This window comes from Aptenodytes patagonicus, chromosome 1 (genome assembly GCF_965638725.1).
Source record: "Aptenodytes patagonicus chromosome 1, bAptPat1.pri.cur, whole genome shotgun sequence".
Taxonomy (NCBI): Eukaryota; Metazoa; Chordata; class Aves; order Sphenisciformes; family Spheniscidae; genus Aptenodytes; species Aptenodytes patagonicus.
The window spans coordinates 88,744,009-88,756,154 of record NC_134949.1 but is presented as its reverse complement, the minus strand read 5'-3'; the positions used below and the strand labels follow the sequence as shown (position 1 = coordinate 88,756,154).

Below are 12,146 nucleotides of genomic sequence, written 5' to 3'. Positions count from 1 at the left end.
TCAGAATAAAACACAGGGAATGAAGATTTCCAAACATATTAGCAGGCACTCTTGTGATGTGATCATATCAGTTTTAAGGCCATAGTGCCTGGCAGGCCATCAAGGGCTGAATTTTTTTTTTGGTTGTTGTTACCAACATCGATTGATATATATGACCCAAAGCTGACATCTAGCGGAGGGAGAACGAGCGCAGGATTTTCCTTCCCTTCCCAGGGATGCACTCCATTGTGTGCAGAGATGGCACTTTGCTCTTCTCTTCAGAGCAACCTGAAGGCTGTCTGCTGCACGGGTTGTCCTGGGCAGGAAAGCGAACCAAGGAGCTCACGGGCGCTCTAGCTAGGCGTGCACACCTTGTCTTGTTCATGACACATGTATCCATAGCCAGATGCCAGAAGCTAGCCTCACAGGGCTGTCAGAGGACAATGAGCTCTGAAGGCTGAATTTAAAAAAGCGTAAAAAGACGATGGTATAGATGATCATGCCTGATAGAGTTTGGGCAGGGTCTCGTGAATACATCTAACAGAAGAATAGGTGTTCACTACAGCTTCAAAGATGGTGTCAGCGACCAAGGATTTCTGCTCTCAGGAATGTCAGATCTGCAGTCCTGGATCAGACCGGTCTCTTGGACACCAGGTCCCGAGGGTGCAGCTCTGTTCAGCTTCCAGCTCTTCCCCGGTCCTTTGGCTCACTCACTGGCCCCAGCTGGGCTGCTTGGGCTGGGAGGGCAACAATACTGGTAAAACTTTGGGAATGTTTTCACAAGTTTCTGCCTCACCCTTTGCACCTGGTATCACATGTTTATGAGAAAAATATCTCAGTTTTCAGTTAGTAAAAAACCAAAGTTTCAAGCTTTCATGGTTGCATGGAAAAATTGAAAACATGAACCCTAAAGGCTTAAAAAAACAAAAGGCAAATAAAACTGCCCAGTGTTTACTTTTCATATCTTGCAAATTTAAGTAAATATCATAAATCTGTTGGCACCTCAGTCATGGTTTGTAATGCTTAGCAGTGGAGACAGAGGGAAGCACAGAGAAGTCTCACCAGCTCCAAGCACAGGAAAGGGAGAGGGCTGATGGCCCTCCTGGGAGATGGCTGGGTGGGGAGCCAAAGGAGGGATTCTGCAAGCCCAGAGGGAGAGCAACCGGATCACAACAACACTCATAGCCCTTTAAGAATGGCAGAAGGCAAAGGGTACTTAACTTGTTCGTATACTGTAGGAAGCAAAAAACATCTCTCCCACACGTGGTGGTAAAGATTCAAGGCTCTGTAGCTGTGGACTGTAAAAACTTTACTGTCTGTGGACTATCATTTTGGTTGGATTTGTAGCACATTCAGCAGCAAGCTACCAACAGTTTAGGGATTCAGTCAAAACCCCTGAAATACTGTTGCTTCCCTTCAGCCGCTGCCGAAGAGCACAGCTCCAGTGCTGTGTCCCAAGCAATCACGTTGCTGACAAGGTGATGCATGTTTTTGGAAGGAACTTTTAATCATCTGGTAGCAAAACAAAGTTACTGTTATACAAACAGTACAAAGTTTACTGCAGGTTTGAGCTTTAATCTCTGGTGGTTGCTTATTGACTCCAGAAAAAACAGCAGCTACTGAGTGAAAAGACCTCTACATCCTGTCTGCAGACGAACTTGAAGGAGAGGATCTCACCTCCTGCAGCTGTCCCCAAAACCCAGGGTAAGTCTGAACTGAGGTCTGAATTGGGACACAATGAGGACTGGGCCTGGGTTGTTTGAAATTCCCATTTATTCTGCCGCGAAAGGACTTGGTTTATCTTTTTGTGCTTGCTGGCTTTGACCTTTCTAACAGTCGGAAAAGCAGAAGTCATGATACGTGGTTTACGGTATACCATGGTGTATGACATATGAACACTTGTGCTATCAGCAGTGCTTGATGTCTTGAAGGCATACAGAGAGGGCTTGGGATACTTTTACCACCTGCTACCTGAGGCCTGTCAGAGGAGACAAAACAATACTGAAGAAATCAGTCACACCTCATCTTCCAATGAGCCCCTCACCTTTGGCTCTTTGCTAACAGAGAATTATGAGTCCTAATTTTCAGGTGTCTACACAGGCACCTCAGTGAGACATATCCATGTCTGCAGTTTGACAGGTTGGATCTGTGTACATAACCTATGTGTTTATCTGTGCCAGAAGTGTACAACATCGGACACATGGGACTGGTTTTGGTGAAGCTTGCAACCCCTGCTAATTTGCGGTGGGAGGCTAATCCTGAAAACTAGGATATTTACTTCTTCCTGTACATTTTTAGAAAAATTAGACCCAAACCACAGCTGTTTTAAAACTTCATGTTTTCATATACCTTGCAAAATGCCTATTTTAATCAGAGCTGCGGAAGTAATTGCAACAAACGATTTAGCAAATTGATTTTGTCTGTGTCTTGTACATGTTTCCTCGCACATGGGCATGGTTTGCTAAAACATTAATATGCATAGCTTTTAGTCCTGGCTGGTTCAAAAGCATGTAAGTGCAGGCATTTGCTAGGCAGCATTTATGTTGGTTTGATTAGACATCTGGGACACACAACGTCACTCCTGTTCCCTGAAAGATTGAGGGTAGTTCTCAGAATCATGTTTCATGTTGTGGAATTTGCTTTTTGCCAGTGTTTTCTCATAGTTTGTCCAAACTTTATATGCTCCTTTTTTAGCCTGTATCAGTGCCGCAGTATGTAATGCAAACACCCAGAAGATATTTGTTACAGAAGAGAAATGAAGATCTGTAGAAAATACTTTGTTTTTCCGCAGCTCTGGCCTTGACAGTGACTTGCACTCAGAGTCTGGACATAGTTTTACAATGCGTTCATGCTGGAGCAGGTTAGATGTAGACTACGTATTTACTTGCTTCCAGATTTTATGAGCTTGAATTTAGTCACTGCACTCCATAACTAATTGTTCAGTCAGGGAGCCGTCCTAAGGGGCAATCCAGCAAATGATGTTTTGGGCCAACCTTTGAGGAGAATTAGTGGAACAAATAACCCAGCTAGTTTTAAGATGGAATTTATGACAGAATTATACGACTGCTGTGTCTTAAAATAGCAGAGGACCGAAAATGTCCTCTTTGGGTTTCTGTTCATTAAGACAGAATAAAGAGAGGCACAGAGATGCAAGCTTCTTCCTACTTTTATGGCTGCATCTGCAAGTTTTCCTCATACTAGGGGAGAGGATGAATGGTAAGATAGACTGGGACAACCTCTCAGCAACTCTTCTACGAGACAGATGGGTCCAAGGTTTGTATTAAGTGACATTAGAGTCCCTGGAAGAGAGAATGACACTTCAGGGATCTAATTTCTGCTCCGTGTTATTCTTTTCTTCAAGGTTCCCAGAGCCTCTCTCAGCTATGGCTATGGTGTGTCTTTCAGACTTCGAAGCTTATGCTAAAAAGTATTTACCCAAGATTGCTTGGGATTTTTTTGCAGCTGGAGCAGATGACTGTTGCACCCGAGATGAAAACATCCTGGCATATAAAAGGTAATGTGAGGAGGAAATGAGGGGTGCTGTACCGGAAGCTTTTAAACTAAGTTTTTGTGCAAGTGTTTGGACTTCACAAGCCAAGAGTCCTTACACCTTGCCCTTTCATGGTGGTCCCCAAGCAGAAGGCACTTATCTGAATGACATACGCTGTATGCTCTGATGCTAGTCTGAATATGACATAGATTGTATGAGGCATAATGGATGATGAGGGTCCAGGCAAATGGTATGGTATGGTATGGTTGGTATGGTATGGTAGGTATGGTATGATGTGCAAAGAAAGGGGATGAGTGGCTACGTAGAATGAGATGCAATAGGGAGCATTTGGTGAACAGTAGGAAGCCTAAGTGTAAGTAGTATGGAATTTGGGGAACATGCTGCAGACACTGAGGGCAGTCACAATGTACAGTGAATGGTGGAGTGGAAGGCAGAGGCCTGGGACTGGGCTACAAGTAGAAGGAATCTGTGGGATGGACAGTGGGAGAACAAGGGCTGGTGAGCTGAAGTGGGAAATGCAGAAATGATGTACCGTGGCCAGTGAGCAGGAGTATGGGATTAATGAAAAGTGGAAGTGGCTGAACTGCTGGCTGAACTGACCTCTAAAAGCAAACAGAAAGGACAAAGAGCCTTTGTTATATGCTGTTTTCTTTATTGGTTCAGATTCCTGCATTGCAATAGGTCAATGAAGACCTGGTTTCCATGAAACTTCAGAAAAGCCACTGGACAGCTACCATCCTGAAGGGTTTCTATTACCTTACAGAATTCGTTTCCGGCCACGTATGCTGCGGGACGTATCTGTGATGGACATTAGGACTAAGCTCCTGGGGACTGAAATCAGCTTTCCTGTAGGAATCGCCCCTACTGGCTTCCACCAGCTAGCATGGCCTGATGGAGAGAAAAGCACAGCCAGAGGTACTCTTCTGCTTTGTTGCCGTGTAGCAAAAAGGGGTTTGTGGAAAAGCCTCAGGAAGCTGTTAGGATGACTTGAAGTGTGACTGAGCAAAATCTTCAGGCTTGAAGGGGCAAACTCCTTTCCCGCTTTCGGACACCCCTTTTTGTGGATGACCCACCTGGGTCTGGTGACACAGAGTGCGTGGGAAGCCGTATAAACATTGCTCTACTTCTCCAGCTACCGCTGTTACGAGATATCAGCCCTGTGGAGGCTGTTGCAAACTTAAGACAGAGACTGTGGACATATTTCTGGTGTACACCGAGGATCACACAGGTCCTCAGTGCTGTGGGCTCTAGATAGGACATAAAAGTGGTGGATGGGACTCAGCCTGTAAATTCCTTGTTACTGGTAAGAACAGTGTCTCCCTTGGAGAAAAGCATAATCTCTCTCCCCAAATCCTGTGGTGGGTTTGGAGAGCTGACCCCTGGAAATATCTTTTTTCCTGTGGGTGTTCTGTGTACACTGAGTGCATTTGCCAGTGCATTCCTGCAAGGACAGAGTCATAAAGATAAAGTTCATGCTTTTTAAAAAAAATAGTTGCAAAATGAAAGCACCACTTAGTAAATTACCTCTCCCTTTCCTGCCTTCTTAACCAGGATCCTACAACAGTGCATGGTAAATATAGCCATTTTTAACCCCAGGGGCATATTTGCCAATTGGTAGAGCACTGTGTTTGGTAGGATATAAGTAAAACAGGAGTTCAGGTGTTCTCTGCAAACTGTATATAATAAACTTTTGTACCTGGTGTCTGGCAGGACTGTTCAAATGACCTTGATTCTGATTATTTTCCAATACCTCCTGAAGCGGCCAAAGCAATGAACACCTGTTACATTGCCAGCACGTACTCCACCTGCACGCTGGAGGAGATCTCTGCAGCTGCCCCCGGCGGCCTCCGGTGGTTCCAGCTCTACATCCACCGCAACAGGGCAGTTTCCCAGCAGCTGGTCCAACGGGCAGAGGCCTTGGGTTTCCAGGGCCTCGTCCTCACCGCAGATCTGCCCTACACGGGCAAAAGACGTGACGATGTCCGCAATGGTTTCCGCCTTCCTCCCCACATGACACTGAAGAACTTGGAAGGAGCCTTTGAGGTTTGTAAAATGAGCCCGTCCTTTCATTCATCGCGCTGGCGTGTACCACATGAGACAAAAACCACTGGGTAACTGCTGCTTTGGCATCTGCTGTACCCAGGGCGTATCTTCTCCCCTTCTGGTTCTGCAGCGTCCTGGCTTGCCCTCCTGCCAGCCTGGGTTCTGGCTTCAAAATCCCAGTCCAGCTGCCTTAGAGACACTGATCTCCATCCCCATCGGAATTATTCTGCTCCGGAGACACGTGCTTTCCAGAGCTGATGAACATGTCTGTTAGCAAGTTTAATTAATCTGTTCTAGGGCAGGGAAAGACTTCAAGGGGCCTTTGTATTGTTACAGCTCAGATGAGGTTTCCTTCTGTCCTATGGCTGTAGGGAGATGACCATTCTGAGTACGGACTGCCACCCAACAGCTTGGATCCTTCGGTCACCTGGAACGATATCTACTGGCTGCGGAGCCTGACCCACCTGCCCATCATCATCAAAGGCATCTTGACGAAAGAAGATGCAGAGCTGGCAGTGAGACATGGAGTTCAGGGAATTATTGTGTCCAATCACGGTGGAAGGCAACTGGATGGAGGATCTGCCACTGTAAGTGAGAAAACAGATGTCCCATGAGTGTTTATTGTATGCACATTTGCGCTAACCTGGGTGTATCTATGCTCGTCTTTGTATATATGCTTCTGGTGGGCTTGTGTGTTCATTGCGTGGCTGTGGATGTGTGCAGATGTACTTTAGCTTTAAACTGGTAAGACGCATGCCTTGGCATGGGCTACCCACTGAAGTATTTTCTCAGCTTCTTGGGAGGGTCCTATAAGCAGCACTGAACCCACATAACTGCAGATAAATTACTGGCCTAAGTTAGTAAAAGTTTTCTGCCTATGTCTTCATTAGCTGGTGCAGTGCACACGTACTCTTTGCACACTGCAGCAAAAATAAAACGAAGCTCTGGAACCAAAAATGTACAAATGAGAGCATAATGTATTCTCATTGTTCACATCTGCCAAAACATGCACAAACAATGCAGCTAGATTTAGTGAGAGGTCTGCTTGTGTATTTACAGACTCAAGTCTAAATGGGAATTTATTGACTTTCATGAGCCAGAAAAAGGATAACTTATCTGGAGAAAAATTCCCCCACTTTTTAATCTGTACAAAGAAATTGTGGGTTGTTTGGACGCATGTGTATTTCACTGCTTTAATTTGGCTTCTGTCAATTTTTCCAGTTGTTCTTCTTTTACAGTTCTATATTGCATAGTATCTTACGGACTTTCTTTTCTCTGTTTTCCTCTGTAAAATAAAAACAGGCACGAGGGAATTCTCTTCTATTCTATGTCAAGGCTGACAATAATGATTAAAAAAAAAATCTAAATGCTAAAGACATGATAATGGAAATGGCATTCACATTAAACTGCTATTCTACCTTAGAAGTTTCTTTACATACACAGACAGACCAGTAGATACCTAGTTCAGCTCTGCTACTCCTCTGGTACCAAGCCTGGCAGCAGAAGCTATTGTCCTTGCTCTTGGCGAGCTACTCCTGGAAAATTTCAGCCTGAAAGTTTTCAGTCTGAAATTCTGAAAAAAATTATGACCAATTGGAAAAATCTACTTAGTAATCTTAGTTACAGCTGCTCTACTTAAAAAAGATGAAAAGAAGGCAAAAGAGTATAGGAGACCGCAGAAAAGAGACCTTTGGGTTTGCTGTGAGGGAGAGTTAGTTAGGTCCACTGCAATGTCCTGCCACTGGTTACACTGCCTTTGGGACCAGAGCCAGCGCCTCTGCGTGGTACTGCCCTGCACTACCAGCCTGGCACCGCGCTGTGCTCTACAGAAAAGACCTTAGGGAATCAGGAGAGTTAGCCTGGAGGAAATGATACATTGACTGTACCACATAGCAAATGAAATCCTTCATAGATGCTTTAGGGGGTTTGAGGAGGCTTTCGACTGATGGTCACCAGGATTAGCTTGAAATGTAAGTTTAGGCAATTTGGACAGTAGCAGGAGAAAGCACAGAAGAAAACTCTGTCCTCGCAGGAATGCACTGGCAAATGCACTCAGTGTACACAGAACACCCACGGGAAAAAAGATATTTCCAGGGGTCAGCTCTCCAAACCCACCACAGGATTTGGGGAGAGAGATTATGCTTTTCTCCAAGGGAGACACTGTTCTTACCAGTAACAAGGAATTTACAGGCTGACATCAGCCTTTTTTACAAACATTTCTATCATTCATCATTGTCTCAAATGACAGTAAGATATTAACGACAATTATTTCCATTGAAATTTATTTCTAAAATCTTTCAGAAAGCAAGTGCAAAATGTTACTTTTTCACTTATCAGAAGTGCTAGCAAAGAATATCAGCATAAGCAAGGCACTGGAAAATGGAATTAACTATCTGGCAAACAGAACAGGGAGCTGCACTTTATTCTGCAGCTTCTGGTGCCGAACTATTTGTGATGCATTGTCACATTTCATTTCGAGAAGGTACGCTATTAAAGCATTGCATCCCTGCCTGTCTCTTTGGAATATCTCCTCTTTCTCTTGGAAACAAAAGCTGACCTCAAGGTGAGAGTGGCTGCTTCTTTGCAGATTGATGCTCTGGTTGAGGTTGTGGAGGCAGTACAAGGCAGAGTTGAAGTTTATTTAGATGGTGGAATACGAAAAGGAAGTGACGTATTAAAAGCGCTGGCACTGGGAGCAAAATGCGTCTTTATTGGAAGACCAGCTTTGTGGGGTCTGGCTTACAAGGTGAGTAAGGAGCTTTCAGTTTGCATGTTGTCTTCTCATATTCTCCAACACTCTGTTGTTATTATTTAAAAGTCGTAGAGACAGTTTTCACCAGTGAAGAATCTTACCCTTTTTTTTTGGTTTTGCTGAATTGTAAGTGGAAACACCCCAAATTGAATCAAACCCAGACATTTTCTGTGACTTAAAAATACCACTGAATTTCATAATTTCAAATATGATTTTGAAGCTGATAACATTGTTTCGTGGGACCTGATTTCTTGGTGTTGCAGTTTGGTGTTAAAATACTGTAGGCCTCAGGACCATCAGTGCTTTTGAAAATTGGAGGCGGGCTTATTTTCCACAAAGATGAGTCTGACAATTTTATTTGCTGTCAGCTTACTTGGAAACAATATATGGTTTTGATATAGCAGTTTCATAGCGGTGTTATGAATTCATCAGAAATACATATAGAACTCCGTCCCACCAATGTCTGAAACATTTTGGACAAGACTGAGCACAACCATGTCCTGTAGGTGCCTGAGCGTGCCACTACTATCTCAGTTGCAGCTTTGCTGCTTCTTAACTACTAGCATATTTCTATGATCCAGTCATGAATTAGGCCTCTGATGCAGAAGGTTAACATAATATAATTAAAATTAAAATGTAATTATACCAGTTGCTTGCTTTGCTAAATTTTTGCTTTTTAGCCTCTGCATTGGAGCTTTCAAGCTTTTCTCTAGAATAAAAAATATTTATTTTTATGGTGTAGAAACATTTCCTATCTTTTAAATGAGACTCCTGTCCAGTGGTGTGGTTGCTGTGGATTCCAGTAGCTAGGCTTTAAGCAAGAAATCACGTGAATCTTCTGAGAAACCTGGAAGAGTTGGCAGCACTGTTTCTATTGCCAGTAAACAGAGAAAAAGGGCCTAACGTGAAAAGGGTGTTGCTGTGAGTTGCCTGCATTTTTTCCACAATGCAAACAGAAAGGAGATGCGAATTTTGAGTTCAACTTTGCTTTGATATTATATTCCACAGCATATACCTGAAGATGTATCTCAGTGGCATTACCCTAGCATACAAGAGAGGAAGGGCAGAACAAGCACTGACATTGTCTGCACCCAAAGCATTCTTTATTGCAAGAAATAAAAATAAAATTTAAAAGAAGAAGAAAAAAATCCTCCAATATTTTACAGTAAGATCAAACTCATATGTACATTTTATTGGGTTTTGAGCTTCTTGGTGTCACTTGCTCAGAGGAGAACACACAGTGTACTATTTTTAAAGATTTGGTCTGGTATCTGAGTAAACTGAAGTTTTTAAAGCTGTACCATATATAAAACTCTCATTACTTCATAAAATACTGTCAGCATTGTAAGGCTTGACATTTTAAAACAAGCCCATTGGTGGCGGTTAACTGAAAGCTAAGAAAAAAAAAACAGCTAGAAAATGTCAGAAGTGAAAAACAGCTTTGTTTTCTTTCCCTGTTCAGATGTATCACAAAAGGAAAAGCATCTAAATTAATCTGTGATGAACTGAGCACATCCATCATATTATTTTAATCATTCATCTGTATGAGAGACTGGAATTGGCACTGACTTAAGGGACTGTCCCAGCTCTCACGGTGCAAGCATCCTGCAGCACTGCTTTGTGCCAGTGCTCCTTTTACCCTGACTGCTTTCTTTGTTGGAGCAGGGTGAAGAAGGTCTTCAAGACGTTTTGAGAATTTTGCAGGATGAGTTTCGTTTGTCGATGGCCTTAGCTGGTAAGCATTTTGCAGGTTGTTTGTAACTGGTGATACAGAGGTTTCTGCATGCAAGCCATCTAAAATCAGAAGTCTGATGGATGGGTCACAAAAAGGGAACACGTGAGCTGTGCTGGTTCTAGTTGCAATATTAAAGGTGATTCTTTGCTTCCTGTGAAACCACTTGGCATTTCAGGTGCCATAGCAATGAAGCTTGCAAGGACGAAGCAGGTTAAAGCAAAAAAAAAAAAAAAAAGTAAAGTAGGTTTCTGACCCAATTAAAGAGATGCAAAACTGCTAAGTAGAGCTGAGCAAAACTTGGAATTTCTGTTCTGCCGCGAATCACAGCATATGTTTTTCAGTATTTAATTTAATGTTTACCAGGGTAAAATGCAACCAATATTTCTGCTGCATGAAAATTTTGGAAAAAATGGATGCAGAATTTTTCTCTGTATATTAGAGAATACAGTCTGTTGGTGCAGGTTCAAATCTTTGCATCACACATGCTTTAAAAGCCTCCGTGTCTCCTCCAAGCTTTTACTGTTGTTCCTCATTCTGCGTTTCTCACTTCTGCTCCTACCTGTAGCTGCCATGTTTGACCCCCTCACTGAACAGCAAATTTGCACAGCCCAGTGCAAACTCCAGTTTCACACATAGAATCATAGAATCATAGAATCATTGAGGTTGGAAAAGACCTCTAAGATCATCGAGTCCAACCGTCGACCCAACACCACCATGCCCACTAAACCATGTCCCTAAGCGCCTCATCTACACGTCTTTTAAAAACCTCCAGGGATGGGGACTCCACCACTTCCCTGGGCAGCCTGTTCCAATGTTTCACCACTTTTTCAGTGAAGAAATTTTTCCTCATGTCCAATCTAAGCCTCCCCTGGTGCAACTTGAGGCCATTTCCTCTCGTCCTATCGCTTGTTACTTCGGAGAAAAGACCAACACCCACCTCGCTACAACCTCCTTTCAGGTAGTTGTAGAGAGTGATAAGGTCTCCCCTGAGCCTCCTCTTCTCCAGGCTAAACAACCCCAGTTCCCTCAGCCGCTCCTCATAAGACTTGTTCTCCAGACCCCTCACCAGCCTCGTTGCCCTTCTCTGGACACGCTCCAGCACCTCAACGTCCTTCTTGTAGTGAGGGGCCCAAAACTGAACAAGTATGACATGCAGATCCAGTGCAGAAGTATTCAGACATCAGCAAAGGGTCTTATCCCACTTCAAATTGTGTTTTAAAGATTTTCATGCTCTAGTGACCATGAACTCAAGTGGATAGCAATGCTGACTGCAAGACTGGAACTGAAATCCTGTTGGGCATTTCTTAATAGGCTGGTTTTTCGGGTTACTTTTTCAGCTAGTAAAGATTCCTGCAAGGTTTCTTTCCAGGAGGCTCTCACACTTTACATGCAAAAGGGCACTGAACTTGGCAAGAGTAGCAGGTTGGGACCTTTTTGGCAGGGCTGTGAAATTCCACCCAGATTTGACCAAATGAAACAGCAATGCAAATCTCCACCTCTGGTCACTTGACAGACGGCAATCCCTGTGTCTTTTCTGTCTACCTTTCACTTCTGGCTGGATCAGATGGCTCCCTGCTCCGCTTGTTATAAGGATCCTTTTTTTTCATGTCTCTAACTCTTCTTGTGCGGGAAGCCCGGTGCCTAACCTCAAGGCTGAAGATGCCATTGAGGAGTAGGGCTCCTGTGGGTGAGCTGTTGAAGTACCAGCCTATCCCCACATGGCTCATACAAGACTAGACCATGACTCAGAGGGGGCCTTCCAAGTTTCATCCACAGACCTTTCTCTCTCATCAACATGTTTCATTTCTTTATTTATTTCAGGCTGTGCCAGCGTCTCAGAGATTGGCCAACACCTAGTACAGTTCTCAAAGCTGTGAACAGCCTGCTGCAACGCCCACCAAACAGAGGCAGCTCACGCTGAGCTCCCAACCAGACTGAAGAGGGAAAAAGGAGATGCAAACGTTGAATGTGCAATAAGTATCTGATAAGGCCTTCAGGAAACTTCCGAGGAGATTAGGAAAGGCTCCGTGTTAGCAAAGGCCATTCTCTGCTTTTATTGAGATCAATGAGTTCTTTAACACTTCGGGTGATTTTTACTTGCTTAAATACATTTACTTTAAACTGGC

General features: G+C 43.7%; 1 protein-coding gene across 3 annotated transcripts; it reads left to right on the top strand.

Moving 5' to 3' along the window:
- Positions 1-1,614: 1,614 nt before the first annotated feature.
- HAO2 (hydroxyacid oxidase 2) lies at positions 1,615-12,146 on the top strand. Of its 3 annotated transcripts, XM_076348002.1 has the most exons (8): positions 1,615-1,683; positions 3,341-3,493; positions 4,254-4,405; positions 5,250-5,533; positions 5,905-6,120; positions 8,121-8,279; positions 9,951-10,020; positions 11,842-12,146. In XM_076348002.1, the coding sequence occupies exons 2-8, from the start codon at positions 3,363-3,365 to the stop codon at positions 11,895-11,897; spliced, it is 1,068 nt and encodes a 355-aa protein (XP_076204117.1). In that variant the 5' UTR covers positions 1,615-1,683; positions 3,341-3,362; the 3' UTR covers positions 11,898-12,146. The 3 variants fall into 3 exon arrangements, with proteins under 3 accessions (XP_076204117.1, XP_076204137.1, XP_076204127.1); XM_076348022.1 differs by lacking the exon at positions 9,951-10,020; XM_076348012.1 differs by lacking the exons at positions 9,951-10,020; positions 11,842-12,146 and adding an exon at positions 9,294-9,427.